This window comes from Propithecus coquereli, unplaced genomic scaffold (assembly GCF_000956105.1).
Source record: "Propithecus coquereli isolate 6110/MARCELLA unplaced genomic scaffold, Pcoq_1.0 Scaffold134, whole genome shotgun sequence".
Taxonomy (NCBI): Eukaryota; Metazoa; Chordata; class Mammalia; order Primates; family Indriidae; genus Propithecus; species Propithecus coquereli.
This window is the reverse complement of record NW_012137636.1, coordinates 1,081,888-1,106,155: the sequence shown is the minus strand read 5'-3', so window position 1 is coordinate 1,106,155 and position 24,268 is coordinate 1,081,888. Positions and strand designations below refer to the sequence as shown.

General features: G+C 42.9%; 1 protein-coding gene across 1 annotated transcript in view; it reads right to left on the bottom strand.

Annotated features, from left to right (window-relative positions):
• Positions 1–24,268, bottom strand: part of LOC105805796 (engulfment and cell motility protein 1) — a 265,488-nt gene that overhangs the window by 147,496 nt on the left and 93,724 nt on the right. Inside the window, exons 9-12 of the mRNA XM_012638750.1 lie at positions 22,281–22,359; positions 15,828–15,878; positions 12,586–12,708; positions 10,674–10,805 (exon numbers count right to left, since the gene is read on the bottom strand). Coding sequence (XP_012494204.1) covers positions 10,674–10,805; positions 12,586–12,708; positions 15,828–15,878; positions 22,281–22,359 — 385 coding nt within the window. The remainder of the gene's footprint in view (positions 1–10,673; positions 10,806–12,585; positions 12,709–15,827; positions 15,879–22,280; positions 22,360–24,268) is intronic.

The following is a 24,268-nucleotide window of genomic DNA, read 5'->3' as shown; positions in this document are numbered from 1 at the left end:
GTGACAAGATGAGCAAGTGTGGTAGGAGAAAGCATCTCTGAGGGGGAAAGCCTCCAAGTCAGGAGGGAGAAGGGGGAGGAGCAAAGAAATCTCAGAAACAGAATCAATGAAATTCAAACGAATGAAAAACATCAGGAAAGCAGGCAGCAGTTCAACAAAGAATGGAGACAAGGCCTCCCTGTTTCACCTGAACGAAAGCTACAGAGAGAGTGAGACCTTTTAGCAAGTGCTGTCCCTTTCGCTTAAATAGCAAGAGAGCACAGCCTGAAGGCTCAGGCAGAGGGAGGACTGGCCTCAGGAAGAAACAGTGCCAAACACTGGCCCTGCCACTTGCTTGCCATGAGAATTGGGAAGGATTTCCAGCATCCCTGGAAACTGGAGGCAATTCTGGCTTCAGCGACAAGCAAGCATGATTCTGCTTCTACCCTCCAACAAGGATGTGGCCTTGCTCCCGCTGGGTTTAGTTTGAGAACCAGGCAAGGCGACAGTCTGTACATGTTCCCTTAAGAAGAAGCAGGCAGGTGGTCAGCGTGCAGTCTTCATTAATGGGAATATCATCTCGAGTCGGAAAAGGCCACAGCAAGACAAACATTTGGTAGCTTTCTCAAGGACTCCGAGGGAGTGGAGAGTGTTCTAGGTATCCTCTTAGAGCGCCTGGAGGCCAGAATAAGCTGTGCCCAGAGCTGCTACTTTTGTCTATTTCACCATCCTGCTTCCACGACACTCTGCACCTGTGGCTAAACAACTCGAGAATGAACATTCAGTCTGCACACGTGTTCTTGTCCTGCTGAAACACTGCAGCCCCTTTGGGCAGGTTTCTAACCTTTCGAAGCTGTAAGCCTCATTTCTTCACCTCTAAAATAAGAATTATAGTCCCTGTGCCTTGTGGAGATGAAATAAGACACAGCATGGGAACCATTTGGCCCACGTCCCGGAAGGTTCCTAAATGCTCCTGCTTCTGGGGGTCACTGCTGCAGCTGTTTTCTTACTGGTATAAGTGGAAACCCCAGTTGGCCCCCTAAAATGATAGATTCTCAGCAGTCTAACCAGTTTGGTAATGTAAACATTCAAAGAGAAGGGGAAGAATAATAAGAAAGCAACATGTTAACAAACACCCCTTACCCTTGTAACTGTGTTGTCCCGAGCACCATCTCGGGAGTGTGCGTCACTTCTCATTGGAAAGTTAGTAGATTTGCAGAGTTCGCGGAAAATTCTTCCTGCTCCTCCTTCTCTCCTCTTCAGAATGAACAAGTACAGGAAGTGTGCCGAGATGCCCGCACAGGGACAGTTCTTATATAACCATGTGATTCTCAAATTGGTTCTTGTCCCTTCCCATTGGAAAGGTTTTGACAGTCTTCCTACACATACAAAATGCCATCCCCAGAATTAGAATCCCACGCCATGAAGCCAGCTCCTGGCGTATAAATTACTTCCTTGCAGACATGAAACAAACATGTACGAGTCTGGACATCGTGATCACACCTCCTCTCCCAAGGTCACATCACGGCGAATTCGGAATTATGAAGGGCACCTTGACAAACGGTGACCACTTCGAAAAAATGGCAAACAAAATAAAAAGTATTGCAAGGCACACTGTCTCAGCAAAAGGGATAAAAACAGAAGGCAGCTAACTTTACATGTAACTGTTCAATGGCCATCAAAAGCAGGACCAACAGGAAGCAGGCGACTGCATCATGGGTCTCTGAACTGGCCAGTCCTTCACCCCCTTGCCTGCACCCCAGAATAGCCAGCACTGTTCTCGGGTCTTCTTTGATATGATCCCACAAGGGCAAAATCGTATCACAAGTCTAGGCAACTATGGGAAATCGTAAGAGGAAAATGCTAGATGTTCACCACCACCCATCACAGGCGCAGGAACCCCACACCTGCTCAGCCCATGCTGGGCTCTGATGGTACACTGTCCTGGCACTGCCCAGCCTAGGTCCAAGGCACTCTCAAAGGTTACAATGGATGGAGTCATCCGACTAAAAAGTGCTTTCTATTGCACACAGAAAAATTGAATTAATATGCGTTATGGTTTTCAGCCCCGCTCACTTCTGAAAATCCTCACAAGAGCAAGCAGCTATGATACGCTGCGCCCATAAGGACATGCTTAGCAGTATGTCTGCATGCTAGTCCCGAGTAGCAAAAATGCAGTGAAAAAAAAAATCACTTTTTTCTTCCTTAAAGAGGCACTTTAAGGGGTATTAAAGTCCTGCCCTGCTAAGAACTCTTATGAAAATTCTCTAGGATTTATGGACTTCGGGATACGCTACCCTCAGGACTAGCCATTTTTGAATTTCTGCTCTCTGACCCAGCTGGTTATGGTTAAATGGAGAACAGTCTTAGTTATCAGAGGCAGGGGGGTTAATGTATTCCCTGGACTCATGTCAGCCATAAGATCCAAAGGGCAGTATCTACGGCAAGAATCTATTAAAACCTGCTCAGTGCCAGGCAGGTTTCTAGGAAGCTGGCATCTGTTATCGCATTGATCTCCACAACAAGCCTAGGTAGGAGCTACAGTCACTGCTATATGCAACTTACTAATGGGGCGTAGGAAGGTTAGACAAACTGTCCAAGGTCACAAAGCTAATGAGCAATGGAGCTGGGATGCAAAACCGGGCAGTCTGGCCTCAGAGGCTGTGCTCAATAAAAAGCTATGCTGTATTAGTCTCAAAACTGACTTGCTTATATGCCACAAGACCCTCAGGTTTCCTTGTCCTTGTCCCCTGTGCCTCACTCTTGCCCCTGTTGGATGGTGCCCCTTTGCTTGAAAGTCACTTGGCAAAGAAAGGAGGCCGAGAGAGTCTGCATGATACACCGAGAGGTGAATGATTGACACTTTAATAAGTTGCCTCCTTCTGTCGCAGCCGTATTTTAAAGGGGACAAAGTTCCTGTGGATTTTAACCTAAAAACAGGAGGAGGAAGGTTTTGGTTGGGGAAGGGTTCTCCTGAAACTTTTAAAATCACCCCACGTAGGAGGCTAAGTTCTCCCCCTTCTCAGGCACATGAGAGCTGTCCTTTATATTCAATACAAGCACCACCAGCCTGTGGGGTTCCTAACACACACGCCTTTGTCAGGCGCGCCCCCTAGTGACCAGAAAACAGATTCAACTCTAACAGGAGATCAATGTCCCTCCTCCAGCACCGCAAAGGGTGCTCAATAGGAATGGAGTTCCGAAAACCGGAAGTGGAAGAAACCTGTCTCCTCACCTGGTCCTCAATAACCATCCCTGAGAAATTCTGTCTGGAGCTAAAATTAATGGCAGCAAAAAATACAAGATGAGAACAAAGCTCAAGTATGGTCATGGTGATACATCATCGTTCATTTGTTTTTAAAAGTTTTCCTTTGAAATATTTCCTTTAAAAATATCCAACCGTTTTAAAATCCCAATTATTCACGTGTCCCCTCTTCAGAAGGTGTACACAGTAGGCTGTGGGTGCTTCTGAAACGGGACTGTTCCCCAGCTCTCACGACTCCTCCGTGCCTCCCGCTGCTACGGCAAGGAGGGAATAACGGATCACATGTGTAAGTCACCAGATGGAAATGGCAGTGACGGCACATGCCCTGCAGCAAGAGTAAAGAACGGAGCTGGCTCTCGACCTCTGACAGTGACAGAGAGCACGCGGCGGGGCTGCCCCGACAGGCCCCCCTGCCCCAGCGCGGGCCCCTTCCCAATGTAGCCGGACGGCAAAGGTGGGCCAGGAAAGAAAAGATCTGCAAGTATTGTAAGTGGGCTTCTTGATCTCTCTGTGCCTCACTTTGAAGAGGATGACACTAAACTGAAGTGGACATGGCCCCCTGAGAGCTCACGTGTCAATGTGAAGAGCCCACTGGGCAGGAGGCCTGTCCGGGATTTACTGCGCTTGGTTCAATGACAGAAAACAAAGCCTGACGTCTGATCTTCTGGGTTCTTGCAAGAGAGCTTTCCAAGGCTAACGTTTTCTGTTCTCTGTGCGCAGCTATGACTTTAAGATAGCTACAACGTAAACCAAACATGAAGACAGGGCACGCCATGCTTGGTGGCATTTGACCAAAAACATCCCAGAAAGGCAGCACAGTGCCAACCCTGAACACACACGGCAGGACGCTGGAGTTCTCCTCTGCACCTGTGACGAATGAGTAGTCTGAAAAGGATGCTCACCTGCCCATCAATAGAGTAAGCCACAAAACTGCCCGAAAGTTTTTGCTTCAAGTATTGACAGCCGCATAGATTGCCCTGCTTTGGCTTCTTTTCCCTTTCAAAATTCCCTTGATATTTGTTGGAGCAAGGAAGGGAAAATTTAGAGATAAAAAGAAAAAAACTGTTCAAGAGACTTTCATGCTCCCTACTATTAAAACAGAAGTCTCAATGGCACCTTTCGACATATAGCTCCAGAAATGGCTACTTAAAAGCAAGTTGAAAAATGATTCTAGAAGATTCTACGTATCTGAGAAACACAAGAGTCAGATCAAAGTTCCCCAGATAGCTCTGTACAATTTCCCACCAATGCTGGTTCAGTTTGATTCTGCTAACTACTGTACCCTCTCTGTGTTATTACGGGCGTGTGTCTTAATTATGTACACTTTTAATCCCCAAATACATTATTATTGTTGCTGTCTTTACGGTCAATATTAATTCAGATTTTCCATTTCCAGTGGATTATTTCCAGCATTTCCACGTTAAAGCAGAAATAAAACACTGGATGTTTAGGTTGCCATGCCCCCCTTAAAAGACTTTTAGGATGGCATAAGGAAAAATACTGGTAATAGGGTCAGAAGACAAAACACTGGATAAAAACCCATCTGCCATGAACAGCAGGCAAATCCCATTTAACGAGGCGTCAGTTAGGCATCTTAGACTGCCGCTAGTCCCTGAGGGCCCCTGTCTTAGTCCTACAACTTCAAACCCTGCAGGCTCATCAGGAGGCTGCCATGTAATCGGGTGTCCGGGCAGCTGTCAGCCAGTGTTCAGAGGGTTGGTTGGGAGACCATCGCTGTGGTTTTGCACCACCTGGTGGCTTCACTGAGGAATCTCCTGGCTAACTCAGGCCAGCATTGCCCCAATAAAGCAAGACTGTAACTAGAAGTTATTAGGGCTGTGTGTTCTGTAGCATTTAAGATGGGGAAAGAGATTGTCTGATCAAAGCGAAGCGTCAAGGAGGTAGAGAATGTAAAATCTGGTTCCCAAGGAACAGGCATATCCTTGTGAGTTCACCCAGCCTGAACCGTGCCTGGGTCTTAGTCCCCGGTAATCCCTTCAGCAGCGTCCCCCAAGGGTCCTTTATATGGATGGGACTGGCTGAGGCTGCTTGATTGGTTAGAGCTTTCCTGCAGAGCACCCAGGGACCTCCTGCACTCTGTGTAACTAAAACTTACAGAATTTCAGCAAATGTGTGTTTTAAAAAAAGCATTTATTGTCCTTTTGCCTTTATGACCTATTGTTTATGGGTTATATCTGTAACTTATTTGAAAGCAAAGTGCTTGGTTTGGAATACTATGCCAATTATGAAATCATTCATATAGGGAAAAGTGATTCAATTTACAAAAACGTGCTTTATCCTGTGGTTTCCAGAGATGCCTTGCTGCGAAAAGGGGGTGAGCACCAAAAAAAGGAGGTAAAAGTCAAAATATGATGTCTTTGATTCCCACAAATGTATTCTAGATTCTTACTAATACTGTCCTTATTGCTCTAAGGGACTGAGTCACATTCTCAGGGACAAATGCTTATGATACAGTCCTGCTGGGGACAGCCCTGAAATATAAGACAAGTCCACTCTAGACTGGGTTCTCCTTTATCCGGAATGATTTTAGTGCATGTTCAGGGACATGGTATTTTGCAACAACAGCAGTTTCCAGGGAGTCAGAAATCAGTGTGGGCAACTTGAATCCAGAACACAAGCTTAATCACAATATTAGACTCTCAGAATAATTTCTGAATCCTAGTAGCATTTGGACTAAGATGCTTCCTTCTGTGGTATGAGGACGGGGACAGAGATGGAGGAAGAAATGTATAAATATGCAGTTCACTTCATTCCCTGCCATCTGTATTTGGGGAAAAATACATTAACATGACACCAAGCACTGCATATGTAATTATGTATAATTATACTCGTGCAACTATAATTATCTTCTATCACCCAAGAAGGTAGCAAATCCTCTCAAAAATTTGAACATGAGTCTTAATTCTAAAATAATATTGTTCCCATTACCCACTACTTTTCCAACTTCACATATTAGTCATTTTTTTTCTTTTAGGACAATTTTAACATGTTAAGGGAAATGTTTATAAAACACATTATATTGTTCAGAAACAGTTTCTTTTAACAAAATGAGTTTATTTTCTCCCAGGTCAAGCTAAAGGAAAGAAAAAAAAGGCAACTAGGAAAAAAAAAAGCCTTATCCTATTTAAATATCTGCCTTGATTCAGAAGGGATCAGAAAGATGAACTACAGTCATCTCCTTTTTGACGCTCCGCCAATAGACTATAAACGGTAAAATTCATAAATAGAGAAGGTATACATTTTAAATCAAGACAGAGACAAATTCTGAAGGGGCTCTGGCCAGGAACACAATGCTTCACAAAGTATAAAAGCCACTTTGCACAGTTTTTGGTCATTACAATCAATAAAGTTTACAGCTTTTCCCCTGTTCTCCAAGTAAAGTCATTCTAAAAATGAGACTCTGCCTTCCATCACTTTGAGGGACACATGAGCCCTTCCTTAGGAGTTACAATAATTGTATTATCCCAGACCACCGTCACCCCCCTCCTCCCACCAGGGGACCTACAAAGCCTGGTCCATTTTGAAGCTAGAGAATCAGTAACTAAGAGATCTTAGAAGATTAAGCAGCTTTGTTTGAAAAACAGATGCTTTTCTGTGTTACGACTAACCATACAAGCCATTTAGCCACTTTAGACTGAGATTTCAGAATTATTTTATCAGAAAAACATGCTCCATGGGGATGCTATGCTAAGAAAGAATGTGAGGCCCATCTGCCTTCTCCAAGGTGTTATGATTTATTATCCTTTGACAAACTGTTCATCTCGCCTTGTTGCAGCAACGGCCCCTTCTACTTTGGAAGACTTAAAAAGCTGCCTGTAATCTCCATGGTGTGTGATTTCCAAATGGGAGGAAGGGAAGTGCCATTGGCTGAGCACACCCTCAGCTCCAGGGGCTGTGCCAGTAGTAGCTGGCAGACGGTCTTGCAGGGCCCTCTAATGTCTTCGAAATAGAAAAGTTGCTGCTTAATTTCACAGCTAAGGAAACTGATGCCCAAACAAGTTAAATGACTAACACACCGGCTCACGCATGGGAAATGGGAAAGCTGAAATTAAATCTAGGCCCAATGGACTCAAAAAACTTGTCATTTAATGCTTCCTGGACGTTGCCTACTTGGGAGAGACTAAATGAGAAATAGCAATCTTCGTCTTATGAACTGAACTTTTCTTCAAAGAGACCCAAAAGATTAGCCATACCTCTCATTGTTCCTTAAAGTTCAGTGAGGAGTTTAACAGGCAAGATTACTCCTCTTTGGAAAGTTCGGAGAGAATTCTGCACAGGCCTGCTGACGGCATCTAGAACTTTTGCCGCCAGACACTGATTACGTCATCAGCCAGCTTTCGGTGTTCCTGCAAGACGGTCTCTAGGTGGCGCAAAGAGCACATGGTTCTGTTTACTGAGGCTTGTCTATTTCTGGCTGGCTGGGTATTCAAAAGTGAAAATATCTGCTTGTCAAAGTTGTTGGATCATTTCCAGCATTAGAAATCATTACTAAACAGCCTTTCCAACTTCTCAACTCTCTGATGCAAGGCCGTGGCCTGGGAGAAGGCAGGGGAAGGACTGAAACTGAAAACTAAAAAAGAACTGTGGAAAAATAAAGGAAACCAACACTCTTGATTATTCTCTGTTCCGGGTCTTTGCTTTTTCTAAAATGACTTTTCAAGTCCTTGGGCAGTGCTAAAGGTCTTAAAATCACATCAAATCAATTTTGATTTTTATTTCTTTTTTTTTTTTTTTTTTTGAGACAGAATCTCACTTTGTTGCCCTGGCTAGAGTGAGTGCCGTGGCGTCAGCTAGCTCACAGCAACCTCAAACTCCTGGGCTCAAGCAATCCTACTGCCTCAGCCTCCCAAGTAGCTGGGACTACAGGCATGCGCCACCATGCCCGGCTAATTTTTTCTATATATTTTTTAGTTGTCCAATTAATTTCTTTCTATTTTTGGTAGAGACGGGATCTTGCTCTTGCCCAGGCTGGTCTCGAACTCCTGAGCTCAAACAATCCGCCCGCCTCGGCCTCCCAGAGTGCTAGGATTAAAGGCATGAGCCGCCGCGCCTGGCCTAATTTTGATTTTTAAAAACCTGCATCGTTCTTCGTAAAGCACTCGTGAAGCGGAATATTCGCCAGACGCAGAAAACTAGGATGGAGATACACCCTAAGACCCAATTATGCAAGGAATTAACAATAATGTCAGGACAGACAGAGCTGCATTAGAAAAATTACTCAGATTTTGGCTCGTACAATACCCTGGTGATTTCACGTAAGAACAGAGCCTGAAAATATAAAAAGAGATGCTTCCTACTGCCCACCCCCATTCTATACACCCCTCATAAAGACTTAGAGCCTGTAATAATCCCAGGCCCAACAAGTGGTCGTCCCCCTAGCTCTCACTCTCCTCCGTCCCTCCATACTGGGCACTCTGGAATCCAGCTGTCCCCAAGGAAAACCACTACTACCCAGGGCAGAGACACAGTGCATGTAAAGAGCTCAGGTTTGGTATTTTCTGCACAGCTTGAAAGAATCCAGGCAGTGGCAGGAGGCGGAAGATGACATTGCAGTTAACAGGAGTACCCTAGAACTAGTCTCTCCCCCAGAAAAGAGTATCAGAATCAACTGAGGGTATTTTCAAATTGCACATGCCTTGATCTCTTCCTTGGCAATTTTGATATAACTTGAGGGTGATTTTGCAAATCTTCCCAAGTGATTCAGATATACTTTGCTCACCATACCAAAGCAAAACTTGTCAGGAACTGAGGGTAAGGTAGAAAGTGAGTCCCATCTACCTTCCCTGGACTGTATCTCAGGCAAAGGGGCTCTGCCAACAGGGGCACTGCCACCCATGATCATTGACACCCAAGCACAGGAAACTCACCTGCTCCACTAGTCATGACACTTTTTGCTCAAATTTTAAAAAATCGATTCAACTAAAAGATCAAATGGAATGTCAAGATCAAAATATCAGGTATGATCATATAAAAATGATGTTAGAATACCTTTGTAAAGCAAGTTGCAAGCTGAATATTATACAATGTTCAACAGGTATTCTTATTAAAAATGTCATATTAAGACTAACACTATAAAAACAATAACGTATCAGATTGTTAGTTTTATTTTTTTAGTTTAAAAAACACTACTGGAGAAGGTTTAAAAAATGGACCATCTAATTCACTGCTAGTTAAAGTGGAAATTATTCAATGTTTGTGGAAAGCAATCTGGCAATATTAAAAGCCTTGAAAATATATACCACAAAAATTATATAATAGCTTCACAAATTTAGCCTAATAATGTGATCATGGATGTGCATAAATAAATACTGGGCTGCAAAGATGTTAATTATATACTTATTGGTAATTTCAAAACATAGAATCATTTTATAAAAGGGCTTAGTTAAATAAACTGTATTACATCCAAACGACGAAAAACTCCTCAGTAATGAAACACGATACATGTTAACTGATACGAAAATATTTTCAAAGAAAATTCCCATGGAGGACAAAGTGTCCCAAATAACACGTAAAGTGCAGCATCATTTTTGTCAAAATATGCATAAATACTAATATTAGTGTGTATATATACACAGATATACGTATGGTGTATAGATATTACTGTGTGTGTCTGTGTGTGTATATGTACACACACATATATATTGTATATATTTTTTTCAAGGAAAGAGTATTTGAAATTATAAAATAATGCCCAGTGATTTCTAATCAACCTGGCCAAAATCTCTTCCATGTTGTCTATGATGGAGGTTAGAACCGAAATTCAATTTTACACCTGCAGAATTCGGTATTAGCTAAAGGTCACTCAGAAACTTGATGGTGATAAAGGTGAGAATAGAATGCAAGCAGAAACGTAAACAGCAGGTTATATTCAGGACAAGCTGTGTTCTGATTTGCAAACTGAAAAAAAAAAAAACCTCTAGGAGACAACTTATTAGCTTTCATAGCAAGAGAAAGCTTTTAGGAAAGAGAAATTTCATAAATCTCATTGTGATTAAACTTCAGGAGACTTCTGATTTGACTTTGATATGAAGTCTATGTAAGTAATCCAATCATTAACCCAATAATAATATCCATCCCACAGCTGCCATCATCATTTTTAATTCAAACAGAACTTTAAGCATCTTGTGAAGTAGATTTAATGAAGTCTAGAGGCATTCCGGGCTAACTACTCTTGGTTACCCTTAATCAGAACTGAATAAACAAACTCAGTATTAGTCACACTTGTGCAAGTTATTCCACTTCACTGCGGCCAGAAGAGATTTTCATGTGATCCTGTTTAAACCAGCTGAACATCTGGAAATGTGGAAACTATTTTGTAAAGCACAAGAGGACCACACGCTCGGAGGAGACATCACTTATGCGGCTGAGGTCAGACTGGGGAGGTTGGAAGGGGAGATGGCTTACTTACAATGAAGCCAAGTTTCTTGTAATCCCGAGTGTACATGGACTTGCGTTTCTCCATGCTGCCGCTGCTGTTATTGGGTTCCGACTCTGCATCAAAAGCAATTCTTCGAAGTTCAAATATGATGTCCCTCTGAGCCTGAAGAAGTTAGGGAGAAAAAAAAGGGGGAGGGAGGAAAAGTTTGCTTTCATTGTGTGAAGTTACATATACTCCCTCCTTCCCCAGGGTCTAAACGAATCACTGTATTCAGGCAAAAGAAAAATAGATAAAAGAGGACCAATGTTCTAAGTTAGGGCTTTGCAGACTGCTGCTTTCTGCCACTTTCCCTGCTGGTCGGCCTTGGCTATGATCCGCTCAGCCCAGCACAGTCCTAAATGAGAGGCCCAAATATGATGGAAAGGTCATCACTGGTGAAGGCTAAGCTAGAGAAACTGGGGGTAACGGACTGATAGAAACAAAGTGAGAGACACGCAAAGTTGGTGAACAGTGTTCGACTTACAAGGGGTCCCTAAGTCCACTAAGAAGGAACCTCATGGAAACGAACACAGGATAAAAATAAAAGGAAGGGCCAAAAGGTGGAAACAACCCAAGTATCCATCTGTGGGCGAGCGAACAAACAACGTGTGGTACAGACATAGAAAGCCATGGTACTCAGCCTTAAAAAGGAAGGAAATCCTGATGGATGCTACGACATGGGTGAACCTTGAAGACACTGTGCTGAGCGAAACAAGCCAGACACGAAAAGATAAATATTATCTGATTCCACCTCTGTGAGATCCCTAGAGTCATGGACTTCACGGAGAGCAGAATGGTGGTGACCAGGGGCTGGTGGGAGGGGGCAAGCAGGGAGTTTAATGGGTGCAGAATTTCAGTTCTGCAAGGCAAAAAGAGCTCCGGACGTGGATGACGGTGACATTTTCACAACAATGTGAATGTACTTAATGCCACCACTGAACTGTACACTTAAAAATAGTTAAAACAGTAAATGTTACGTATATTTTACCACAATAAAAACAACATAGTAAATAAAAGGAAGGGATTACAAACAAGCAAGGTCTTTCCCTGTTAAGAGGCATTGCTCTCCATCACCAGAAGGGTTAAGATGACAGTCTCATCTCTCTGGGATGACTATGCTCAGCCTCGCCAAAAACACGGGGCACATGCGCTGGCCTTTCAAAGCCTCTTCATCACCCTTAATCGCATGGCCTCGCGCCATGAGTGAAGCTCTGCGGCAGCGACACACTGCACAGACGCAGTTCACATCTGCAACAGATCAGGCCCTCACGTGCCAATAATGAGTGTTTTCCTTTCCAAAGCTGCAGCCCTGTTTAGGTTGAAAATGTGCTACGGCAGGGCTCCCAGCTGTTTCCTCTCCCTCTGTCCTCACACAGCAAAGTTCTCCAAAAGCCTTTCGCATGGGGACATAACCTTTCATGCACAACAACCCGAGACCTAGCGGAGAGTTACAGCAGATAGCCAACTGACAAAAATGCCAGCCCAGAAATGGGGTTTAACCTGGGGCTCCACTCTTGGCAATGATCACTGGAAATTGGAAATTACTTCCTCAACCGGCAGAGTCAATGCCACACAGAGCTACCAAGTGGCCCTAATGGAGAATGACTGCAAAGCCATTACCACTGAAGGTGTTGGGACCAAGCCAAGGTCCCTGGCCATATGATGAAAAGCTTTTTTTATTCAATGAAGGAAGAATGTGCATGTGTTTGGGGCCTATTGGAAGAATCCATTTATTTTATTTTCTGATTCCAGATTCACCTGAATGGTAAAGTCACGCACCCAAGTTCTGAGATGATAATAAAGCAATAATATCTGAAAACTCCTGGTTTCAGGGTAGCTCAAGAAAAGACTTTTAATGATACTTTCCCTCGTGTGCTTTGACCACTATGCGGTGAGTGCTCACCTGGTCCTGGGGGTCCATCTTGGTCATCATCCTGTCTTCCAGCAGGTTAAAGGTGAGCACTTGCAGGACATACAGCTGGTGCGCCATCTCATTGTTGATGGCCCTCTGGGCTCGGATGACGTGCTAGGAAGATGGTTCACAAGTGAAATTTTAAAAAGAAAGAAAAAAAAGAAAAGGAAACAATAACAGTTACCCCTGAAGTAAAACCTCAGCAGTCTTCATTTGGAGGCATGGGCATGGAGACCGGTAGACCCACTCTTCTGAAGAAAGTTGAGGGCACTGGTGTTCTTGGAGCTTCCCTTTACATTACAGGGCCCAGTAAGCTTCCTGATCTTTAGGCCAGAACCCAGGAAAAGACCTCCTGTGTGCAGGAGGGAGTGGCAGGGGGAAAGCACTACAAAGGGACTGGTGACTGCAGCCAAATAAATCAAGAGAAGGTGTGGCTGACATGAGGGTGTCTGCAAGACAGCTGCGGATTTCTACAAAGGAAGCATTCCTTGCATGCAGTGGAGGAACCAATGGTTCATACCTTGGTGAAAGGGAAGCAATCTTGCCATCATCTTACCCTAGGACTGTCTCTGATAGGCAAGCCCACTTCTAAATGGGGAAAAGTTCTAGAAGCAACGCACAAAAATAAAATCCCCAACAAATTTGTAGTTAATTCACTGTGGGAGCTACACAAGGACCTCCACCATCACAACGCACGAGCAAATGCTTGTGCATTACTTGACTCACCTGTTAACAAATGATTGAAAACGAAAATGACTCTTCCCCATAGAAATAGAACTGAAAACATTATATAAAAGGAGATGCAGGAAGACTGGATACATGGGCCTTTGCCCTCCACCCAGAGCTGGGCTTTGGACAGAAATGGACAGCTGCCACCAATTCAACACTCGGGCCAAACACACAGCCTCTTCTGCGGAGATGCTGGTTGCACTTTTAAATGCCAAACAACCAGTCAATGTGTTAAAACAAACCTTCAAATCAGTTATTTCAAACGTGCTAGACTGAGCCATGTCTTGCTATCTGAAAGACCGTTTCTCTTGGCACTCTGTTGTTGCTCCTGGGTAGATTGCTACAAACTGACTTTTAAATGATGGTTCAGTGAATGTCAGAGCTGCCCAGTATGGAAAAAAATGACATTACAGCCAGGACTAGAGGAAGTCTAGGTCCCTAGGGTGCCACCTGGGTGCCTCCCAATCTGGCATGCCCCCAGACCTGGCTGCGAGCACCATGCTGAAACAACCAGCTAAAGCGGAGGTGGGGCAGTAGAAGCCTGAGGAATAGAAGGAAGAAGGCGGGGAAGGGTAAGAGGATACAAAGTGGCTGGACCGCAATTATGGGAGGGGAGAAGCTAAACAATGGTAAAGAGGGGGAATCAAACCCCATAGTCTTCAGTCTTCAGAACAGAATGTTAGCAAGCAGCACACCCTTAGTACCCAAAGTGTATGGCTATTTTATTAGCAACCTGAAAGTATCGCACCGCAAGTTCCTGATGGAGAATACCAACCCTCAACTTCCAGCCACCAACATCTCCTAAGAGAAGTCCCACTGAAGCAAACTGTTCTTTGAGACAATGTGGCCGCAGTCATTAATGTCACTTATTTCTCTGGGCATTCTAACCTGGACTGCCACACCACGGAATATCAAGACACTGAACTACACTTTAATATTGCAGCTTTTACTTTTATTGAGAGCCAATAAGAAAAATGCCCATATTATGAATCCTTCTGCACCTCTTACAAAACCATTACTGGACCTGGAATCTATTAGAATGCTGTACCAGGACCCATTTCAGATTTCAATTCCAGAGGGAAAAGGTTTGCCATCCCAAAGAACTGGGGAACCTCGTTTTATCAAACAATAAAAATTACACTCAAGTTTCTCATCATTCTTGACAGCCAGGAAATTTTAAATCAAACCTGATCACAAATTACAGCCATTACCATTGACCTTGGTTTCTTCTAGAACATAGATTTCCTTTGCCCTCAGAAGGTTTTTAGTTTTTGATGGCTTTCTTGCATTGGAGTGTGGGGGTGGGGGTTGGGGGGTGGGTTATTAACCATGTGTTTCTGATGTTTTGACTTGTGGGACTTTGTTGACTCTGGAGAGAATGACTGTCCCAGCTCTAGCCAATTCCTAGCGATAATAAATGACTCCTTTCATACGCAAACTAACCAGTCCTGAGCCCCAGCACTCACTCCCCACTATTCCCCTGTGCTAACCAGCCAGGGACAGGTACCAGACAACTGGAGACAGCCCAGAAACCCCAGAGCCCACTGAAATTATTCATATTAGCCAATCCCAGGCTTGCTTAGCCAGCTTCCTGGGCCTCACCCAACCCTTCCCTCAAAATCCACAGTAGAGGCTCTTGCCCAGTTTCCTCCAGCTCCCTCTGTCCCCTGAGAGCCCAGCCCCAGCATGACACGCCCCCTCCTTTTCTCCTTTTGGGAACTGAAGTAACAAGCTTTTCTTTCCAATGGTAGCCATCTCCTGATCTGTTGGCCTCCCCATACCTGGCTAATAATAAAACCTACATTTTAAAACTGTGTGTGTTTAATTGTAAGCTTCCTAAACTCCTCTTTGGAAGCACCACAAACAGAAATTCATTTTCTTTCTTTTTTTTTGTAAGCAGGGGAGTCAATCAAACTTGCTTCTTTCAAGTCACTGGTAAGTCAAGTAGTTGGTAAGGCCTCAGGAAATCTTGCTATTTGGTTTATTTCTAAATATTCTAAACATTTAGGGCTTCTTTTCCACTGAGGTTTAAGGTTATTTTTGCACTGCAGTGAATGATGGTTCCCACCTGCACCTTTCCTTCCTCCCTCTGGCAAGGGAGCCCCAGAAAATGATGCTCAAAATGTCAGGACTTCCCTGGGTACCTGATGTTTCCAGCTAGTGTTCTCATTAAGACAGTAAAAGCTCATATCTATGGACTCTAAGCCCTGATTTCTTTCACCTGCTCCCCGGGAGAGATTCCCAACCTCTCCTGGCAAAACGGGTTCCCCTTCCCTTTCTCTCCCAGAAGTTCTGGAGACTCCGCCCTCTAGTCATGAGGCACTTCCTGCAGGAAAGCCTTATTTATTCCAATTCCAAAAGTACACTTTATACTTCTTTATAGTTCCTACTGCTTCACCACAGAAGCAAGTCACAGAGTGAACCACAGACTGAAGCCAAAGAAGAGATAAATAAATGTGCAAGCCCCCCCCCCCCCGCTTCCCCACGAGCACGCAGGTACTCACTGTTAAAATGATGGAACGCAGTTGCTTCTGAGCCAAAATATTCGCCATCTCCTGTTGAAGAAACACACACCCACACAGAGGCTTAGGTTAGAAGGATACACTTCAACATGGCTGAAAATGACTGCGTCCCCAGGTGTCTTCCTCACTGTATATCAGCAGTATTTCTTAAGAAACAATGAATTCCAACAGGCAATAGTATTCAATTTGTTTTTTGAATATTCCATTTAGATTACAAAAGCCATGTCCAAAAGCGAAGGAAAACTTCGCAAACTGGCATCTGAAAACTTATTTTTTTTTCAGGAATTTCCTCCTTCTGGAAAAGGGTGAGTGTTGAATAAAAATCAAGCACTCCAAACGAAAGCAATGGTTCTCCATTAGAAAGCCTCATCATCTTTTATCAGACTATGTGTGAGCAGAAAGCTTTTACTAGGCAACACCTGCCTGTGGCAAGGAGATCCAATATTAGAGAACCATCACTTTAAAGATCTAAGTCTTCTAAAAGCCATTTCATCTTAATCTCTGCAAAACCAAAGAGTGACTAGTACATACCCCAGGACTTGAAAATAGGCTATGCAAGTGAACTGAGTGGAGTTTCATCAAAGAGCATCTATCTGGGCAGATGCAAAGCGCTAGCGTCCACACTCAGCTTAGCTCTGCTGGGCCTCATTTCTGCAAGTTGTGCTTTGGCCTCTCCTGACTCGCATAGAGGATTAGCGGTAATTTTATTAAATGAAATGATTCACAGATTCCCTTTCCAAATATTGACAGGTAGTCAAATTTTATTGAAAATTAAATGGTCAAGCACAGTCTTGGTGCATATATTCGAAAGTAAAAATACTGCTCATATTCAGGAAGACACTTGAATATTGCCTTTTGGTTGAGGGGGTAATTTCTGGTGTTCCTACTCTTACTGAGTAGAGAAGAAACTAAGCTACAGTTAAAAAACACAGCCATGAATTCTATCCAGGTTAAAATAAACTTGCGGAAAGCAAAGAGAACCAAGAACACAGGGTTGGGGGGGGAGGCGCTATGAGGGGCACACAAGCAGGGTGGACAGCAGTGGCACGGGACAGCAGGGCCCACTGCGTGCTGACAAGGGGATGAGGGTGACTTACAGTCAGAGGACAATCAAGGATGTCAACATTGCTCTCTACATCAACCTAACAGCGTCACCGCCACCACAGAAAGGAAAGCAAGCAGGAGAGAAGAAGGGATGGAAATTCAGAGGACTCTGTTAGAGGCCGGCAGCTTTGTTCCCACACCCTGCTGAGCCACTGCATTGAAAAGTGCACAGATACTGTAAGGCGATTCGGAACCGCTATGGGCACTACAGTCGAAATCCAATACTGAGTGCTCTTCCACGTTCTTTGAAAACAACAAAGTAGAGGCAAGGGCACGTTCAGAAACAAGTTAAATGGCAACCCCTTTCATGATGCGTGCAGAAGGCAGTGCTTTCTTCCTGATCTACATAGAAAGGCCCACTGGTTGGTTTTTCTTTTTTTCTTGAATCACATGACAATTAAAGGGCCCAAGGGATCCTACAGTTCTCTTAATTTCTTTTTCTTTCATAAAATGAAATGACTGCCCAATAGACACACAAACAAGAAAAAGAAAAAAAATATTATTCCCTGTCTATTTTAGTCTATCAGTTTATAAGATTTTAAAGTAAGCTAGAAGAGACAATATATTCCCAACTTCTACTACAGCAATTATTTTAACTATCTATTTACAACATTTATCTTTTGCATAAAGCTATGGGCGCCTCATAGGCAAGAGACTGTCTTATTCTTCTTTGTATTCCAAGCCCAGAGCACAATGTCTGGCACAGAGCAGACAATAAATGTTTGATAAAAGAACAAATAAATATTTTATACTACCTTCCTAAGAAACAGGAGCTCAGTCAGAAAGAAAATGGAAATATCCTTGTCTACATCATAGATTTTTTTTTTTTGTCTAATGTTAGAGAATTGTCTGAGTAAATGTGAGAATTCATGGGGAATATTTTATAGCATCAAAATGATATAAAAGTAGAGAGAGATATAAATATGGGTATAGATATACTGATATAGAAAGATTCCCACAAAATATTATTTAGTTTTAAAAGCAGTTTCTTATAAAGAAAAAAAAACAAAAACACCAGTGCATGTAGTATGTTCACATTTGGTGAAAAAATGATATATATAGGAGAATATTTGCATAGAACCGAGTGGGACAAGCACCATACAAGTCACAAGAGTTGTGAGTAACTGCAGGGGTTCTTTGGGAACTCAATTATGGGAAGCTTTCAAACTTCTTCCTTTTGAATCTTTATTTTCTAATTTTCTACCAAATCCTTTAACTAATAAGTTTTTTTAAATAATGCTTATCACAACCATAAGTACTTGTAGAGAAATTTGGCAGGGATCTTCCTAATATATTTGCCACTGAAACAGTAAACTGATAATAGCAGGTAGTTGTAAGGACAAGGATCTATTTGCCCACCTAACAACAACCCCCTCCCACACAAAACTAATGCATCCCTTCCCTGCGTTTGTGCAGGGAAAGAGAGACTCTCCTATATCCTTATATCCTGGGGACATGGAGAAACAAGGCCTCCACCTCTGAGGGAACCGGGAGGCATCCCCAGAGGAGAGAGTTCTACTCCAAGCCCTAGCACGGAGCTCTCTCAGTAAGGCCCACTCTGTGGATGCAAAGGAAAAAAAATCACTCAGGTCCCTCTGACTGTGGTGGTACTAAAAGGCAGAAATAAGCTCTAGGTATTCAAAAGCATTCCAAATTAAGTTTACACATTTTGAACAATAAAGAAACTCAGATAATGAAGTCCTATGATTGTGTTTGGCCCCGTGTCACAAAGAGAAGCTGAAATAAATAAAAGTATTAGACTGAAGCGGAATGTATCCAATGTCCTAAGGCTTTAAACACACAAAACAAAAATAAAAGGTGTTCCTACAAATTCAATAATAAATGCTTAGATTATATTTTAATCTTATTAGAGCGAGAAAATGGGTTTGGTGGTGTCCTTCGGGCCTCAGAGAGCTCTTTACTTGGCAAATACAAGAGAATTCTGTGGGTGACGCCTCCTTGATCAGCAATCGCTGGAATGCTTTCCCGGTGAAAGCAGGGACAGGGTGGGATTCTAACTCTGATTCCAACCACCTCAGCGACCTGGTCAAGTTCTTTACCCCCTGTGAGTCAGTTTCCTCATTTGTAAAATAGAAATGATATGGCTTTCACTTAATATGAGAATAAAATGAAATAATGAACTGTAAAACACATGGCAGACTCAACAATGCTATTGTTAATGGCAGACTTTAGGAAATTTTACTATTTGCCAAAAAATTCATAACTTTTATTTTTTAGAACATATGCCAATAAAAATGTCAATGTCAAATTTACACCAATTAAAACTTTAATTTACTTATAATATGAAATCCAGACTAGGGTGTATACGCTCAGCTGTCAATATAATCCATATCAACCCAAGTGATATCAACAATTAGCTTCATCTGCTTTACAGGCCTCTACCGACTTTCAGAAAATAATATCAAACAAACTATTCTTCATTATGAACTTGAAATCATTTTTAGAGTTAATGCTCTTGTAACTCACTGAAAATTTTTGTTAAAAATTTAAAAATCATAATACTCCATTTATTTTGACAAACAACAGTCTTAAATTCAACAGTTTGTAAGTCCTGGTTAATTTTCCATGGGCAAGTAAACACCTTGTAGCTATGATATTTGTATCTCAAAGATTCTATTAATTATATAATACCTTATAAATTTCTTCTGGATTATACATACTCTTTCTTGTCACTCCATAAATTAATAGTACTATAATAGAGACAGGAATGGTCTCAGGAATTTTGCAGGGCTCTGCCCTGAAAGAATATGTGAACATGTTAGTTTGCATATCAAAAGCTGCTCCACCTAAGGAGGGCATCTCAAAGGTCAGCAGCAGCTGCTTTCCAAGGTGACGCTGTGGTCTCAACCCTGTGGTGGTTCTCACCTGCTTTGAAGGACAAAGCAAGTTCTACATTGGAATCACGGGATGAGAGCTGATCAAAGAGTGTCCGCCCAGAGACAGATACCTGCAGCTAAAAACAATTAGCCCAAGGGACAGTTCCTGCTTGACTTCTGGCGACCTGTCTCCAACTGCAATAACTAGATAAAGAAATATGGAGCCACTATATCTCTGTTTAACCCTTCTGTTAAGTAACAGCTTTATCTTAGAACTTAGAAGTTTGTCCTTGAAAGTTTTTGTAACCAGAGTTAGTCAAGGGATCTATAGAAGCCTTTTGAAATACTTGTAACTCAAAACAAATTGCCTGTTATTATGTAAATCTGCTACCCCTGGCAACCAATCTCTGTACCTATAAATGCCCATGTGAAACTTTATTCTGGGCCTTACAATTCATGGGGATATCACAGGGACCCCTGAGTATCCCGCTTTGCCTTTTATCTTTATAAATCTATAAAACTATACCTTCGTCTCTGTGTATGCTTTTATTTCTATTATTTTCCATTTTCTATTATTTTCTTATCCTTTGCGACGACCCCTACCTAAGGGACCCAATTTTTTGCTGGGAGCATAGCTAACTTCCCACATTTCTAAATTGGATTGTTTTCTTAAGTGGTTTAAGATTATTAGACAATCCTTTGTGGTGGTTTATTATAGCAATATATGGCCAAATGGTTTCATGCCTGTCTCATGTTGTATAATTTTCCAAAAAAAGATTTGATTCACAGAATCTCAGCCTAATCTTATACTGGTATTCCATTATAATTCCATTGTTATCAATGTCCTGGAGTCAGCACAGATTGACAACTGATTCTCTGTTTTTTCATGATCATGAGAGTCGAATCCAACAAACGAATAGTAGTGTGGTGTAAAGCAAGATGTAAAGTGTATGCATCTTACTAGTGTCTGGACCCAGAGATTCAAGTGAAACCACAGCCCTTGGGGTGGGCATGAACTTTCATTTCCTCTAATCCAACCTCTTCTTTCACAGATGGGGAAAGGAAATTTCCAAGAGTGATACCAGAATTCAGCCTTCCTTAGTCTACACTCTACACTCAGCTACCATGTGGTTTGGCCAAAAGTCCGTGGTCTGGCCAGTAGAAGGATCAAGCTTCTCCAATGCCCACATCAAGCTTGGGGATGTCCATAGTGAGAGCTGCAGGCAAATTCCTGGGCTGCTTGGGAGTTATCATGAGCTCGGTATTTAGATAAAAATATCAAAGGTGCAGCCCTGTCTATGATCCCACCTCAGCTCTGTAAAGCTACCCTTAAAAATCCAGCCTAAGTAAGAGCTCCCCTGGCACAGGGTCGTGGAGGACGGGCACCTCCCCCTAGCTCCAGCCAGCGCCAAGTCAAATATACAGCAAACTAGAAAGTGACACGACTCCTTGGACAAACACAGCCCCCGTTCCCAGGAACGAACAAGCAATTCTAAATGTAAAACAAACCAGAATCTCTCACATTTAGTCACTGAGGTTTAAAATTCTTGGTAATAAGCAAATAAAATAATACAATACTCAACACAGCGTTCAGTAGCAGCTTCGCTTTCTAAATTCTTCTAAAACAATTCATTGGTAACTGCTGTCGAGCTCCCAGCACGCTTTCTAAAGACCTCATATTTCCACCCAGTTTTTAAAGGCAGTGAATTGGGAGCAGGGTAACATATTACATGGTATATTGATAGAGAAAACATGAGTGGATTTTAAGGTGTGAGCTAAATTCCAAGACAAGGCAAAATTCCACTTTTCCCACATCCCTCTATAATGGTCCTTTCTCTAGTTAACAACAACAACAAAAAACAACAAAGAATCTACAGACAAAGGAGACTATCAAAGGACAGGTTTCATGTATGTACATTTAAGGGGCTTCCTCCCCTTTTTAAACAGAGGGGAAATGGACTGCGTGCCCCTCCCAGCCACATCCACACAGGAGTGATCTCGCCGAGCACAGAGCCCTCTGACACATGACTGCAGTTATCTCGACCAGCAGCAGCAGTCTGCATGTTTCCCCTCCTGTCCTCTCACTTCCCATCGCCCCCAGCCTGGAGAAAGAGTGACACCTATTAGGGTCTCGGTTTCTTGATCCAGAAAATGGGGAAACACTTTGCCCACCCTAGTGAGTATCCCATGAAATGAGAGAAAATCCCAGGGACTTCCAGCTCTGCTTCCCCACAGTGGCCACATGGGCTTCTACTGCTGGACACTCCAGCAGCAGCCAGGGGCTGACCCATTTCCACCCGCCTCCCCCTGGATCTGGGAAGGATCCCAGACTGCCAGCCACAAGCTACAGAGCACAGCTGCTCTAGAGCACCCACCTATGGCCAGAGCAACCGAGTGGCCCAGGAAGATCCCTAGATAGGAAGGAAAGGGTGTTCTCTGCACAAAAAGTTCCCAGCCCTGGACACAGTCTTAAGACTAAAGAAATGCAACTTACCTGCCTCCTCTCATCAGGCGCCTTCAGGAAAAGTGCATTAATTACTGCAATGGTATAGGTTTGGATTTCTTGATCTGACCTGTAAGGACACAGGACAATACAGAAAGTTAGAAGAGGCTCCCCCTGAGTCAGACCATTATGAGGTTCAAAATCACACTCACCCCCAGCCAAAAAGAGGTGAGAGAGAAAGACAGGGCCTAGAAAAAGCATTCAGCTCTGAGTATGCATTCCAACCACCACAAAGCTGGAACACAGCAGGTGTACAATTGCTGTTACTAGCTGCACAGGACACCACTCATTGGAGATCACCCGGAAATCCAGGCAGCCTTCTCTTCTCTTAGGATTAAAAGCATGAACCCAGGAGAGGTAGTAGTAGTTAGCAGTAGCAGCAGTTGTGTGTGTGAGTGGGTTGGTGTCATTTTCTGTTTGATGCATAAAGTATATCAGCGAGTAGTTTTAGATGTTTCCACATTCCTGGGCTAATTTAAAGGAAATTGCTTGTCTCCATGGCTATGATATTACATATTCTAAAAATCTATTTCTAAATAGAAAATTTTTAATAACAAAACGAATAGGTATTTATGTTTCTAAATTTGCTTTTCACTGGAAAGAAATCAGCAATTCTAAATGAAGCAAAGATCTAATGTAAGCCACATGGTAAACAGTAAAAAGGAAGGATCTAAGGCATAAACAAAGGGCAGCTCACAAGCTACATTTGGGGATAATTTATCAGCCGGTTAGGGGGAGGTGGAGCGCAGAACAAAGCCTTTGGCAGGATGGGAGTCAAAACCCAGTTCACCACAGGCTGGCCGTGTGGCCTTGGACAAGTTCATGGACACCCCCAAAACACAGTTTCCTCATCTGCAACATGGGCAAGGACACACCTATTTCATGGGATTGCTGTGAAGATAAAATAGATTATGCATATAAAGTCCTTCGCACAGGGCTTGGAGAATAACAAACTCCTCACTTTGGTGAAGTGCTTTGTGAATGAACAAGTGTGCCCTCAAGATACATAAAGTGAATTCATTTCACATTCAGGAAAACGTGAAACTAGTCTTATTTCTACAGAGGTTACACACAAAAATCGTCATTTTGGAGAATGTGGTAATTTTTAGGCCACAATCCACAGCTTCTGCGGCTTAAATTTTAAATTCTGGTCATCTTCCTGCCTCCAAACGTCTAATGTGCTTTGGTAGTTTATATTACAAACACAACAAACGTTACAGAGAACTACTGAATATCCCACACACTCCCACCCTGCGCCACCAACCCGAGTGAGTCCATCAGGGTTCCTCCCGAGAAGCTGCAGATGTGACCTGAGAGAGCAAGGGCAGGAGCTGTTGGGAGCCGGGTCCCACCAGCACCAGCCAATATGCTGGAGGAAAGGCCTGTCACTGAGGGCTCTGAGGAAGCCATAGTTTTCTCCTTCCCAACGCTTAGCTACTTCGGTCATTTCTGGATTCTGCGTGGCACCCAGGTTCCCTTCCAATAACTCCTTTTCCTGTGTATGCCAGTTTACAATGTTTTTTGCCACCTGTAACCCAAAATACTTTAATTCCTAAAGTGTCACTGTATAAAGGAGTCCCGTCTCAGGTTGGTATCATCAGAGACAACCTCACTGGTTACTTAAGGGAGGCAAGAAGGGGAAACAGCTCCAACTGCAGGCTGCAGGGGCAGCTGTCTTACCTCCACCTTACAGTTCAAGACACTAGGAAAAAATACATGTATTATAAAATACAAAAGAGGAAGGTCATTACAATCACCTTGAGCCTACCTAAGGGAGAAGCCTGCCTTTAAAAATTCCTAGTACAAAATGCCTAACATAAAATTTCCAATTAACTATGAAAATACTCATTATATCACAGGAAATATTATCTTACATAATTAAAGAAAGACTATTGAAAATCTAAGAGGACAAATTGTCCTGTTTTATTAAAAGTAAAACTCTACCAATATCTACTAACATTCATCAATACTGAGAGCCT